This window comes from Ranitomeya imitator, chromosome 4, assembly GCF_032444005.1.
Source record: "Ranitomeya imitator isolate aRanImi1 chromosome 4, aRanImi1.pri, whole genome shotgun sequence".
NCBI classification, from domain to species: domain Eukaryota; kingdom Metazoa; phylum Chordata; class Amphibia; order Anura; family Dendrobatidae; genus Ranitomeya; species Ranitomeya imitator.
The window spans coordinates 620,431,462-620,445,800 of record NC_091285.1 but is presented as its reverse complement, the minus strand read 5'-3'; the positions used below and the strand labels follow the sequence as shown (position 1 = coordinate 620,445,800).

General features: G+C 45.6%; 1 protein-coding gene across 1 annotated transcript in view; it reads right to left on the bottom strand.

The window, feature by feature from the left end:
• Positions 1 to 14,339, bottom strand: part of NCAPH (non-SMC condensin I complex subunit H) — an 82,829-nt gene that overhangs the window by 3,579 nt on the left and 64,911 nt on the right. Inside the window, exons 12-15 of the mRNA XM_069766618.1 lie at positions 11,229 to 11,351; positions 11,050 to 11,157; positions 2,541 to 2,669; positions 2,347 to 2,454 (exon numbers count right to left, since the gene is read on the bottom strand). Of these exons, the coding sequence (XP_069622719.1) occupies positions 2,347 to 2,454; positions 2,541 to 2,669; positions 11,050 to 11,157; positions 11,229 to 11,351 (468 nt within the window). The remainder of the gene's footprint in view (positions 1 to 2,346; positions 2,455 to 2,540; positions 2,670 to 11,049; positions 11,158 to 11,228; positions 11,352 to 14,339) is intronic.

Sequence of the window (14,339 nt, the reverse complement as noted above, 5' to 3'; positions counted from 1 at the left end):
TTTCTGTGAATCCAGCTCTGCAGTAGGCTAAAATAGATGCTAACAGCTGCAGCTATTTCTGCCTGTGTCTGCTAGCCTCTCATTCACTGTGCACATTTATCCACACTGCTTCCTACGCACTTTCCCATAAACTATAATTAGAGCTGTAACATCAATATGCATATGAGCTGGTTTTCACAGTTGATGGTGAGGCAAGGAGGCAGGAACAAAATGTAAAGCAGTAAGTTTCCCAAACTTGCAATTATAACTTCTGTTTAATCAATTTGCATTACCGCCATCAGCTTCAGTCTGTGATTGGCTGAAAAGTCCAACCATTTAGCACCTGTTTTCTTAATCAGAAAATGCCCATAATTGGCCCAAATCAACAGCTTACTACTCTATTCAATTTCTCTAAATAAGGGAGATGGTCAAGCGCTTGTTTAGCGCTATGTATACAGTGATCTGGAAGGCAGAAACGGTAATAAACCATCTCTGCCTTCTCCATGGGGAGTCAGGCTGTGTCTGACAGCCGTCTCTCAAATCCTGCACAAACGAGTGCAAGCACCTTACTCTGCACTGATGTTACAGAGCGGTCGAAAAGTAGTTAACATCACATCAGTTTTCTGTTTTATTTCTTTCACTGTAATGATTCAATAGTGTGTACATATTTACACAATTCGATTAACCATTTATTCGGGAGTCAGTTGAACGGTTTATCGGCTCAATCATAAGTTGTACACAGGGTACAGTTTTTAAAATTCTTCAATTGCCCCTGCTATGATATGAATCGCTAAACGCATATAAACATATTAAAGCAAGGGAAATTGAAGTATTTTTGCCTACAAACACTCACATTTAAAAAAAAAATATATATATAACAGTTGTTATAGAATTTTAGCATCTCTTAAGTACTTTTCAAAAATTGGATAACCCTCCTGGAAAAGAAAGGAAACTCTCTTTAGCGCCCCCTATAACTAATTAGCTTGTAAACCAATGTCCAACCCTTTAAAGGGAATGTGTCAGCAGGATTGTGCACAGTAACTTACAGTGTCAGGTCAGAGCTGTTATGCTGATTAAAATGATACATGAGTTGATGAAATCCGTCTTGTGGTTGTTGTTTAATCTTTATTTGTAGTTTTCAGTTAATGACATATTCCCGTCCTCCGGGGCGGCCTGTGGGTGGACTGTGGGGGGAGCTTTGTGGTGGTCTGCTTACATATTAATCTGCATGGCTTGTGACAGGTCACTGATACCTCAGTGACCTGCCCCCTATTTTACATAATGAATTTAATGTTTTAAAAAAATTCACATTCAGCAGGCGGCGCCTGCACTGTAGCATGATCAGATCTATAATGTCCATTTAGTTATTTTATTTGATGATCTAAATTTATTCTGGGGAAAAAAAAAAAAAAATCTCTCTCAAAATGGCGCCGGCCACAGCTACATAGTAGTATCTATCGGCGATCTGATAGAAGCTACAGGCGCCATTTTGCTAGAGGAAAAATAAAATTGTTGCCACTGTGAGGCAGAGACTGGTGTCACAGGTAGGGGTCGCTGTTTGTTCTCCCCAGGATGCACACGGAGGCGTAGTGCCTTGTGCCAGGAGGTGAACTGGAGGTAGACCATCCTGTGCACTAAGGAGGACTGGCGTGTGTAACGACTGCAAACAGGAGGATATCAAGGACTGTGTACAGCTGTAAGAGACATTGACACGGTGGTGCAGTCGCCCATGGATACTGGTCAAAGGGTAGGCCAGCATGTTTAGTGACTGTAAACGCATTAAACATATTAAAAGGAGTTTTGTGTTTGAACTTTGTGGGTCACTGCCACCTCACTTCATAAGTGTGCTACCGCTGCACTACACCACCAGGATGGCGCCTGAGCAGTAACAACTATCGGAACGCCAATAGATGCTACTGCGCAGGCGCGGCCGACACCGTTTTAAGAGAGATTTTCTTTTTTTCTGAATAAATTTAGATCACCAAATAAAATAATTAAATGCACATTATAGATGCGAGCACGCTACAGTGCAGACACCACGTGCCAAATGTGAAGTTACTTAAAAAAAAACCATTATAATCAGTATGTCAAATGTGGGATCAGTGACCTGTCAGAAGTCATTAGTATGAATATCTAAATCAGAGCACCACATGAAGACCCTCCCAGGCCGCCCTGGAGCACGAGCATATCATTAACTCAAAACTGAAAATAAAGATTAAACAACAACCACAAGACAGATTTCATCAACTAAGGTATCATTGTAATCAGTATAACGGCGCCGACCTGACACTGTCTGTAGGATACTCAGAACAATCCTGCCGACAGGTTCCCTTTAAGAATTCCTCTTCAACACCCCTGCCTACTCACCTCATCATTTTGTGGGTCACTGGTTAGTAGCCCCCACATACTTGTTTTCAGGTGCTTCATGTCCATCTTTTTTGCAGTTTTTGCATAGTTTATTTCTATCCTGTTTACCTGCAAGAAAATGTAGAAAAGGAGGACACGCTCATAAAATAGTTTCTGACAACTCTTACTTTCAGCTGTCGAAGTGTGTAACTCACCTTCTGAGGCTCCGCAATAAGGTGATGTTCACCATCGAGACTTAACCTGTTCTCTACTGTCCTATTGCACACCGTGAAGTCATCACTGGGTCCCATGAATGTCCCGTCGTCATCAAAGTCATCATCGACCTACAGTAGAAGGCAGCACAAATGTTACTCTGTGAGGAGCTATATTGACGACTACAATGATTTTGCGATGCCGGTAAAGGTTAAAACTAGTCATCAGATAGTTGGATTCCGAAAATTCAGATTAGCGGAGACGCAAGGTTATTTCAATAAGACGATGAGCGCAGGCGGAGGTAAGTGACTAACGCAAAGAATCAAGTGGATACAGTGGGATCGTAAGTCAGCCCCAACTCACGTCAGCTGGTCCCCTCTAAATTATGGGATAGCCCACAAAATATATTTATCACCTATAATGTGGATACAAAATCAATGTATTTTTCAGGAACCTCCTTAAATGCTTTTGAATGTCACCATGCGGGCTACTGAAGGCCCCATCACTTCCATCTTGAATATATGTCTAAGGAATTCAACTCACCACCCCTCCCCCTCCCCTTCTATAAGGATTTTTTTTCCTAAAAAACAATGCAATAAAAACAATAACAAAACGGTATATATTCCCCAAATTGGTAGCAATTATACAGTCCGCTCAGGGCACCAGAAAACTAGCCTTCACACAGCATTAGTGACAAAAAATAGGGATTTTTGGTTACTCACCGTAAAATCCTTTTCTCCAAGACGCTCATTGGGGGACACAGGACTGTGGGTGTATGCTTCTGCCGCCAGGAGGCTGACACTAAGTAAACTTAAAAAAAAAAGTTAGCTCCTCCTCCATCGTATACACCCTGACACTGGCTACCAGAGACTCCAGTTTGGTGCAAAAAGCAGTAGGAGAACAAAACACAATAAACAATATAACAGCATAAATACAGAAACTTATGTCTAGAAAAGATCCTACTGACTAATAAAATCAGATATAACAAAAGCAGCCATAAGGCTACCAGGGAGGGAGCTGTGTCCCCCAATGAGCGTCTTGGAGAAAAGGATTTTACGGTGAGTAACCAAAAATCCCTATTTCTCCTTCGCCTCATTGGGGGACACAGGACTGTGGGATGTCCTAAAGCAGTCCCTGGGTGGGAAAAATAACTCACCAGTAAAAGACATCCAGATAATGTTTGTCTATAAATGCGCCACTGCCGCTTGAAGAATTCTTCTACCCAGACTTGCATCTGCAGAGGTCTGGGAGTGGACATTATAATGTTTGACAAATGTATGCAGACTAGACCAGGTCGCAGCCTTGCAAACCTGCTCTGCTGAGGCCTGGTGCCGAACGGCCCAGGAAGCCCCCACTGCTCTAGTCGAATGAGCCTTGATTCCGGCCGGAACCGTCATGCCCATGGAGCGATAAGCCTTCTGAATGGTCGCCCTTATCCATCTGGCCAGGGTAGATTTTGAAGACGTGCATCCCTTCCTGCGACCCTGCGGAAGGACAAACAGGGCATCTGTCTGGCGAAAGGGGGCCGTACGGGAAACGTACCTCCTCAGAGCCCTCACCAGATCCAACGTATGGAGAGCTTTTTCTACACGGTGCGTAGGTGCCGGACAAAAAGAGGGCAGAACAATATCTTCATTGATGTGAAATGATGAAACAACCTTCGGCAAAAAGGACGGTGCTGGTCTGAGCACCACCTTGTCCTGATGAAAACGCAAAAAAGGAGGACGACAAGAAAGAGCTGCCAGCTCCGATACCCGTCTTATGGACGTTATGGCCACTAAAAATACGACTTTCCAAGAGAGAAACATCAAAGAAACCTCTTGAAGAGGCTCAAAAGGAGCGTCCTGTAAAGCCATTAAGACCAGATTAAGGTCCCAAGCTTCCAAAGGAGTCTTATAAGGAGGGACCTTATGAGCGACTCCCTGGAAAAAAGTCCTGACTTGACGATTAGGAGCAATCCTGCACTGAAAAAGTACTGATAAAGCCGAAACCTGCCTTTTAAGGGTACTAGGAGCAAGCCCAGAAACCAGGCCTGCTTGAAGGAAGGCTAGAATGTTTGGAACGGAGAAACGCAGAGGAGTTCTCTACACCAAGAAAGAAACACCTTCCAAGTGTGATAATAAATCCTGGCCGAAACGGACTTACGTGCACTGATCATGGTATCAGCCACTTCTTGAGAAAAGCGAGCCTGAGTTAAAACCCAAGATTCAACGGCCAGGCCGTCAAACGTAGGACCTCTGAGTTCTGGTGGTAGATCGGCCCTTGAGATAGAAGATCCGGCCGATCGGGGAGCCGCCAAGGAACCCCGACGAGAAGTTGTACCAGGTCTGCATACCAGGTCCATCGTGGCCAATCCGGAGCGATCAGGATGGCCGGCACTCTCTCTGATTTGATCTTCTTGATTACTCTTGGGAGCAGTGCCAGAGGAGGGAACAGATAAGAGAGATGAAATTGGTTCCAAGACAGTACCAGCGCATCCACGGCGATAGCCTGGGGATCTCGGTACCGAGAGACAAAACTGGGCACCTTGGCATTCACCTTGGACGCCATTAGATCCACGTCTGAAGTTCCCCAAAGATGGCATATCTGCAAAAAAACCTCGGGATGGAGAGACCATTCCCCGGAGGCTAGACCCTGACGGCTTAGGAAATCTGCCGCCCAGTTTTCTTCGCCCGGAATGTGGACCGCTGAGATCACAGAGTGATTTCTCTCCGCCCAGAGTAGAATCAGTTTTACCTCCTGCATGGCTGCCTTGCTGCGGGTGCCCCCCTGGTGATTTATGTAAGCTACCGCTGTGGCGTTGTCCGATTGAATCCGGACAGGGCGACCCGCCAGAAGATGGTGAAAACGTAACAAGGCTAGCCGGACTGCTCGAATCTCTAAGATATTGATGGGGAGGTCTGATTCCCGAGGAGACCAGCGTCCCTGAGCTGTGTGATGGAAGAACACTGCTCCCCAACCCAGGAGACTGGCATCTGTTGTGACCACTAGCCAATTGGTTGGGGGAAAGGGCTTCCCCCTGAGTAGAGATGAGCTGTTTAGCCACCGAGCGAGAGCCTGTTTGGTCTGGAAAGACAACCGAAATTTGCTGTTGAGAGAGAGAGGATTTCTGTTCCATGCTGATAGGATTGCACGTTGGAGGGGTCGAAGATGAAACTGTGCAAACGGAACCGCCTCTATGGTTGCAACCATCTTTCCTAACACCCTCATCCCGGACCGAATCGTATGAGGGTAAGGTTGTAGAAGATTCCTCACTTCCCGCCGAAGGGCTAGGACCTTGTCCTGGGGAAGGATAGTTAGGGCTTGAGAGGTGTCGAAGATCATGCCTAAAAAAGAGATTTTTCGAGACGGCTGTAGGGATGACTTCCTTAAATTTACCAACCAACCTAGACGGGAAAGGGTGTCCAGAGTGATGCCGACATTTTCCCTGCAAGACTGAAATGTCGGTCCCTTGATCAGCAGATCGTCTAGGTATGGCAAGACGACAATACCTCGGGAGTGCAGAATGGACACCACAGTCGACATGACTTTTGTGAACACCCTGGGAGCGGAAGCCAGTCCGAAAGGTAATGCCGTGAACTGGAAGTGTAGATTGTTTACGGCAAACCGGAGAAATCTTTGATGGAGCGGAAAGATGGGAATATGAAGATAAGCATCCTGAATGTCTACTGAGGCCAAAAATTCTCCCTTTTCCAGAGAGGCGATGACCGACCGCAGAGACTCCATCCGAAAGTCTCGAACGCGGACAAACTTGTTTAAGAGTTTGAGATCTAGGATAGGCCTCACTGCTCCATCCTTTTTGGGCACTACAAAAAGATTGGAATAAAAGCCCTGAAATCTTTCTTCCTTTGGAACAGGAGAAATGACACCGCTGATACGGAGAGACTCTATGGAATTGAACAAGCTTTGACGAAGAGATTTGCACTTGGGAAGACGGGATGGGAAGTACCGGGGAGGAGGGAGACAGACCAGCTCTATCTTGTAACCTGAAGATACGAGCTCTGCCACCCACTGGTCGTGGATTACCTGAAGCCAGACCTGGCGAAATAAAAGTAGACGTCCGCCTACCTTTTTGGAGACGCCCGGAAGAGGCCTCCAGTCACTTGGCCGAAAATCTTTGCGTCCTAGATCCTCTAGATCTAGAAGACTGGGGACGCATTCTTCACCCCTGGCTGGCCGTATAAGGGGTCCGACCGTCTCGGTCCTGATTGGGCCGACCCTGCGCAGGAGAACCTGATGCTGGGGCCCATCTGACATAGCGAAAGGTTCTAAAACGAGCCTGAAATTGGCGCCGAAAAGGCTGTCTAGCCCTCTGCTGAGGAAGAAACTTACTTTTCCCTCCTGTGGAGTCAGAAATGAGCTGATCCAGCTTTTCTCCGAACAAACGACCACCCTGATACGGCAGGGATGTAAGAGATTTCTTAGAGGTAGAATCAGCCCCCCAGGACCTTAACCAAAGGGCCCTTCTGATGGCAATAGCATTAGATGCAGCCGAGGAAGCACAATCTGCCGCATCCAGAGATGCGTTAATCAGATAGCTACCGGCCATAGCTACCTGAGATGACATTTCAGCCAATTCTGCTGACACATTACCTTCCTGGAGAGCCTTAGATAACGAGTCAGACCAAGATATCATAGCCCTGGCAACCCAAGTTGCCGCAAAGGAAGGAAAAAGTGCTGAGCTTGAGGCCTCAAAGACGGAACGAGCCAAGCTCTCTATAAGACGATCCGTAGGATCCTTAATCGATGAGCCATTAGGGAGAGATAGCAACGTGTTAGAGGCTAAACGGGACACTGGAGGATCTACAGAAGGATTTTCTGCCCAATTACTATAAAGTTCCGAAGCAAAGGGATACCTAGCCTTCAGAGCTCTTTGCCCTGAAAAGCGTTTGTCCGGGTGCTCCCTATTGCGTCGAATCAGGTCCTCGAACTCAGGATGAGAGGAAAAAACCCTATGGGCCCGTTTAGACCGCTTAAATGAGACCTTATGATCAGAGGAAGAGACGAGCTCGTCTTCTATCCCCAAAGACTGATTGACAGCTTCAATTAGGCTGTCTACTGACTCCTGAAACCCAGGTTTATCAAAATTAAGAGACCCTTCCGACTCGTAGTCAGTCTCAACTTCACCGCTTTCTGCAGGGGAAGGAGAGCGAGAGCAGAAGCACCTGAGTGCCTGGGAGACGCTTTGCGAATCCGCTTTCCATGCATCTGACGAGTGAGAGCGCGGCCCCTGCAGGCCGAAGACTCCTGAGACCCCGAGGCCCTCTCTGAGACAGGTGGATTACCGGTCCCGACCGCCGGGGTCTGCAGCGATTTGATCGTTTCAGTAAGGGACGCCATGGATTGTGACAAGGACGTGACCCATTCCGGTGGAGCTACCACAGCGTCTGGCTGAGGGACCGGAGCCGGAGAGACTACTGGAGGACTGGCAGGGGGGGGGGGGCTCCTGGACACGTTCAGAGTCACAGGCCTCACAGAGGCGATTACTTTGGGCGTGCGGAAAAAGGGCATTACAAGATACACAACTGGAAAAGAACCGTGTGAGTCTTAACCTTTCTAGACATAATGATCCGTAATGCTATACCCAGGGCCAGAGACTGGGAAAAAAGGAATGCTTCCCAGCTGGAGAGAGAAGCACTTACCCCAGTCCTGTGTCCCCACGAATACAGAGATGGATCCTGACAGCACGATACGGAGCCCAAATGTGCTGCCTTATATGTCCAGCAGGCTATAGGGGGGAGGGACCGCCAAACTAAGCCGCAGCCTAGAGCAGGCCCGAAGCCGCGGCCTCAATTTTCCCCCTCAGTGATCGGAGAAACCGGAACCGGACGTGACGCGCCGGAAGGGGCGGAGCCCCGCAGCGCGGCCTGCCGCCCGGAAGTCCCGGGCTCCAGGAAACAGCCCCACGCCTGCAGGGAGCCAGGCAGGGCCGAAGCCTCCGGAGGAACAGCGGCGCCGATCTCTCTCCAACACCGCGGCGCTCCGGAGCGCTGCCGACCGAACGCCGCGGCGCCGCTCCAGATAACGCCGCAGCTCTGCTAACGCCGCAGCGCCGGACCAAAACGTAGCGCCAGCACAAAAAAGGACGCCTGCCTCACCCGGAGACCGCCGCAACAGGTACTCAGGAGCCCCCCCTTTGACACACCACACTCAGCGAGGGGTGGAAATGAATGACGGTGCAGAAACCCAAACTCCATTATCCCAGGATAAGGAGAGGGACCGTCCTCCACCCCAGCTAACACCCCACGCAGGGGTGTAGAAATCAGGGGAGAACACACGGACGTCTAGGTGCACCTGTACAGCCTGGGGTCTAGATACCTCAGGGTGGTCAGGGCCAAGTCCAGTGAAAAATCCCACGTAGCGGGGAAGGATACGTGGAGTAGTATCACACGTGCTTGCCCGTTGATGGTTTGGGGAGATCGGACCCTCAAAAAGGTCCGTCGCCCCCTCAATCCAAAAGTTGAAAGTCGGGTCCAAAAATCCAGGACCCAGAGATGTGCCTCCTTGAGACACTAAGCATAAACTGGAGTCTCTGGTAGCCAGTGTCAGGGTGTATACGATGGAGGAGGAGCTAACTTTTTTTTTTTTAAGTTTACTTAGTGTCAGCCTCCTGGCGGCAGAAGCATACACCCACAGTCCTGTGTCCCCCAATGAGGCGAAGGAGAAAAAGGAAAAACACTATAGGTCTTGGAAAATGGTGATTACATTTTTTTTCCTTTCTACAAACTTTTGCACTTTTTTCATCACTCTTTTTCTTTTATAAATTTATCTTTATTAAATTCCAAAAAGAAATACAAATGCAAATTTAAGGCACTGATTGTGTCGGAAATAACAGATCCAACAAGACCACATAGAAATAAACAGTATCTTCATAACATTTAAAGCAAAATAAAAGTAAACACAATCGAAGGTAGAGTCACGGGTTAAACATTGGTGCATTGCGTTATAGAATATTACCTGCATAGTGACTCAAACTTAAACGTTGAGTTATTACATACTTCTGTAAATTAACAAGGAAGGACAAGAAAAAGCAAGAGAGGAAGTGAAAACCATAAACCCAGAGACACACAAAGACAAAGGGGAATGGGGAAAGGGAAAAGAGGGTGAGGGGAACAGCAGAGAGGCTCCTAAAGGGTAGACTTAGTGTCCTGTAGAAGGACGATGTAATCAGCAGATAATTTAAACCCCATCCAATACAACCATGTTTTGTAGAAGTTGTCATGGGAGTTATTGATGGCGGAGGTGAGCTCCTCCATTAGTATAATCTTATTTATTTTGGAAAACCAGTGCGAGATTGTCGGGAGTGGTGTCACTTTTCCATAACAAAGGTACGCACGCTTTAGCAGATGTAATCAAACGTCTCAGAATTTAGTTTTTATAAGCTTTTAAAGTGATCTATGAAGAAAGACTTGAGCTAGATCAAGGTCTGAAGTAAGATCAGTGAATTTACGAATCACTAGTTGTACTTTTCCCCAGAAAAGAGAAAGAAGTTTGCAAGACCAGAAAGTATGTCATGGGTCACCCTCTTCTTTCCCGCATCCTCAACACATGCAATTGGCTTCTGGAAATATAGTGTAGGTGGGCTGGGATCAGATACCACCAAGAGAGTAGTTTATAGGCGGCCTCCAGAAATCGAGAGCTGATGGATGAGTTGTGTGTCAGAGTGAAGACCTGTCTCCACTGGTCCCTCGTCAATGTGTGATCCAGAAACTTCTCCCATTTGGTCTGAAACCGAATTTTAGACTGGTCCAGCGGATCAATCAGAAGGGCATATAAGAATGACAAATTCTGGGCCAGTGTTTGAACATTCCACTTCAAAAATTGTTTTATTGTTTTATTTGTTTTTTTTTAATTGCTCTAGATGGGAATGAGTGAGGAATATGAGAAAGTAGACCAATTCTACAGGGTCCTTAGGGCGAAGGAGTCAAGAAACCCTGAAGGTGTTTCTTTGAAAGCCATAAGTTCCCCTGTCCAAAATAGCCATTGTTTAACAAGGAGCAAAATATGTCATCCTCTATTCCCGGGGGGAAAAGTGGATTACATTACCCAAGATAGCCTACATAGAAGATAGTGGCAGAATTGATGAATGAACAAAGGGATTATTGCAACATGGAAGAGTGGCCCCAATCAAAGGGTGAGTTATTAAGCATAGAATTTTTCATCATTTAAAAAAAAAAAAAAAAATCTATACAAACTTTGTCATTGCCGTAATCATAGTGACGTAGAAAATAGGATTATCTGGTCATTTTTACCATACAATGAACACCATAAAAACAAAACCCAAACATCAATGGCTGAATTGTATTTTTTTCACCAGTTCATCCAACTTGGATTTTTTCCCTTTTACAGTAGGCTATGTAATATGAATTGAGTCATTTAAAATTACTGCAAAAAAGCAAGCCCTCGTAAGGCTGTGTCTATGGAGGAATAAAAACTTTATGGCTTTTGGTGAAAAGGGAGGTAAAAACTAAAATTAGCTGCGGAGGGGAAAGGCTAAACAAAAGTGCTTACCTGCATTGCTGGGCAGAAGTTGGTGGTGTCATTGGGATTGTTATAATCATATTCTTTGATACCATCTTCTTGGTCAGAAGTAGGATTCCTGGGCGCCACCTTTTTGATCTGTGGGAAGGGAAGGGGGATATGAAACTTGCCTCCAATGATTCCTAAGTAAAAAGGCAGTGAAGCCTTACCCTATCTATAGGTCTGAGGTTCAACTTTGCAATGTTGTCTGGATCGTAGTGGAAGTCAGCTGGCAGGGTGGTGGACTTCTTATTTTGGTTCTCCAGTGTAGACTTTGCCAGCGTCGTAGCTGCCTAGATAGGAAATGAAGGCGATTACCAGGGATACCCTCGGCTCTCATTAGCTAGAACATGTGGCTGGAAGGAGGAAAATTTCAAAGTGATTTTTCTCTTTCATACTAGTAAGTAAAACGTTTGTCCCGATACTAATAATTATCCTTAGATTATCAATATCAGAGTGGTGGGGGTCCAACACTTGGGGAATTCAGAAATCTAGCTCTTCAGTTTTTTTTGCTTTGCCATTACTGTAAGGCTACTTTCACACTAGCGTTTTTTTAAATCCGTCACAATGCGTCGTTTTGCAGAAAAAACGCATCCTGCAAAAGTGCTTGCAGGATGCGTTTTTTCCCCATAGACTTCTATTAACGACGCATTTGCGACGGATTGGCACACTTCGCATCCGTCTTGCGACGGATGCGTCGTGCTTTGGCGGACCGTCGGGAGAAAAAAACCCTACATGTAACGTTTTTTTCTCCCGACGGACCGCTTTTTCCGACCGCGCATGCGCGGCCGGAACTCCGCCCCCACCTTACAATGGGGCAGCGGATGCGCCGGAAAAATGCATCCGGTGCACCCATTGCGCAATGCAGCAAACGCTAGCGTCGGAATCTCTCCCCGACGCATTGCGACGGGGAGATTCCGACGCTAGTGTGAAAGAAGCCTAAGCGATGGGATTGCTTGAAACTTTTTGTACACGTTTCTCACATACATATGGAATTAAAATAAATAAAAACAAGTGGAGGGGATCCAACACCTGGCCCCCACTAATCAAAATGTCACCATCTCCAGCAGTAAGCTGTGTATGGAGGCGGTACAGCACAGCTCCATATACTGCCTAGTGGCCGTTCTCTGGTACTGCAGCAAAGCCGCTATTTAGTTCAATACCTGGGGTCTACCACTGCACAGTTGTCCAAGCTCTATACACTGTATACATCCAGCCAATGTCGAAGTGGGTAACAACTGATCAGTGGGGGTGCCAGCTGTTGGACCCCCACTGATGTGACATCAATGACCCTTCCTGACGTAGCCAAATTTTTTAAATCTGACCAGTGTCACCTTATGTGGTAATAACTCTGCAATGCTTCAACAAATCCCAGTGATTTTGAGACTGTTTTTTCGTGACACATTATACTTTATGATAATGGTAAATTTAGGTCAATATGTTTTGTGTTTATTTATAAAAAAAAATATCAAAAATTTGAGAAAAATGTTAAAAAAATTAGCAATTTTCAAACGTTGAATGATTATCCCTTTAATCCAGATGGTTATACCACAGCAAACCATTAATAAATAACATTTCCCACATGTCGGCTTTACATCAGCATCATTTGTAAAATGTTATTTTATGTTGTTAGCATTTTAGGAGGATTAAAAATGTAGCAGCAATTTTTCATTTTCTCAAGGAAATTTACAAAATTTATTTTTTTAGGGACTTATCCATTTTTGAAGTGACTTTAGGGGTCTCATATATTGGGAAACCCCCAAACGAGATACCATTTTAAAAACAGCACCCCCTGACATATTGAAAACTGCTGTCAGGTAGTTTATTAACCCTTCAGGTGCTCTACAGGAATTAATGCAAAGTGGCATGATAGGAATGAAAATGTGCATTTTTACCACATAAATATCACTAACTTCTGAACAGATTACTGCAGCCGTCAGACTCTAAGGCCGCTATTTGGTCGTGAATTGCCACGGCAAACATCAGGACCACACAATCAAGATCTGAGGGCACCAATTTGGATAAACAGGAAGCCCCCACACACTGTTAACCATTTATAATGATGTAGTCACTATTGACAACAGCATCTAAGGGGTTAAACAGTTCGAATCCCGCTAAGGACAACATCTGCAAAGACTTTGTATGTTCTCTCCACATTTGTGTGTTTCCACGGGGTACTACGACTTCTGCCTATACTCCAAAAACATACTGATAGGGAACTTAGATTGTGAGCCCCGAAGGGGACAGTGATGACTATGTGTTTAAAGCGCTGCAGAATAGAATGGCGCTATATAAGCAAACCATAATACATATAATATTGCATCTTGATGCCCCCTGACCGACTATTCCTTTTGTGTGTTTTTCAGCTTTAAAAAGAGAACCTATTGTCCGAGTTGTGCATATTAAACTAAAGGTATGGCCATAATGGCGCCGTTATACTGATTTAATACATACATTCAGTAAAGAAATCCACAGCCTGGTTGATTTAAAATCATCATTAGATGTTTTGGTCTCTGTGTATCAGGGTGGGACTATGGGTAGGGTCTCCAGCTCTGCCACAGCCCCCATGTGGTCTCTGGTGTCATCATCTTCTTCCCTAGTTAAATTTTGGGCTTGTGTCATCTTATTTTATCAGCAAAGACAAAACTCACAATAACCAATATATTCCTAAATCTTAGCAGCTGGTTAGAGATTAAATATTAAAACTTAACTTTTACTTGCGCATGGACGCTCCGGAAATGAGTCACCGGCGTCCATGCGCACGCTGCACAGAAGAACATATGGAGTCTATTTAAGACAGGTAAAAGACACATGGTTTAGCAAGGCTCGTACATGCGGTAGTACGTATGTCATCACTCCCCTGATGAATCAAAAGAGGAAACGCGTCGGGAGACATAGGCACTAAACGGGATCAGTGGATAGAACGGCATGATCCGCATCTAGATCCCGGACTCTCTGAGGAGGCACCGCTGACAGTATCGGTCCCACAGATGAGTATAAACCAAGATGCTATAAATAAATGCACCCACGCATAAACACCTGCTGAACATATGCGGATATGCACAAATTGGTTTGTGAGGCATATATGTATTCCGGTGTTATCGGTGGTTTAAATATAACAGGACGGGGTTCGGCCCGCTACATATTTTTGCTGAGCTTGCTCATTTGTTGTTAAACACCATATGCATAAAACTCTTGAGACATATATGAGTGGTTTACAAATACTGTTCCATTTGGTTTTTACCTGTGTTCTGCTTTGTGGTTGTTTTTTGTTTTCGTTG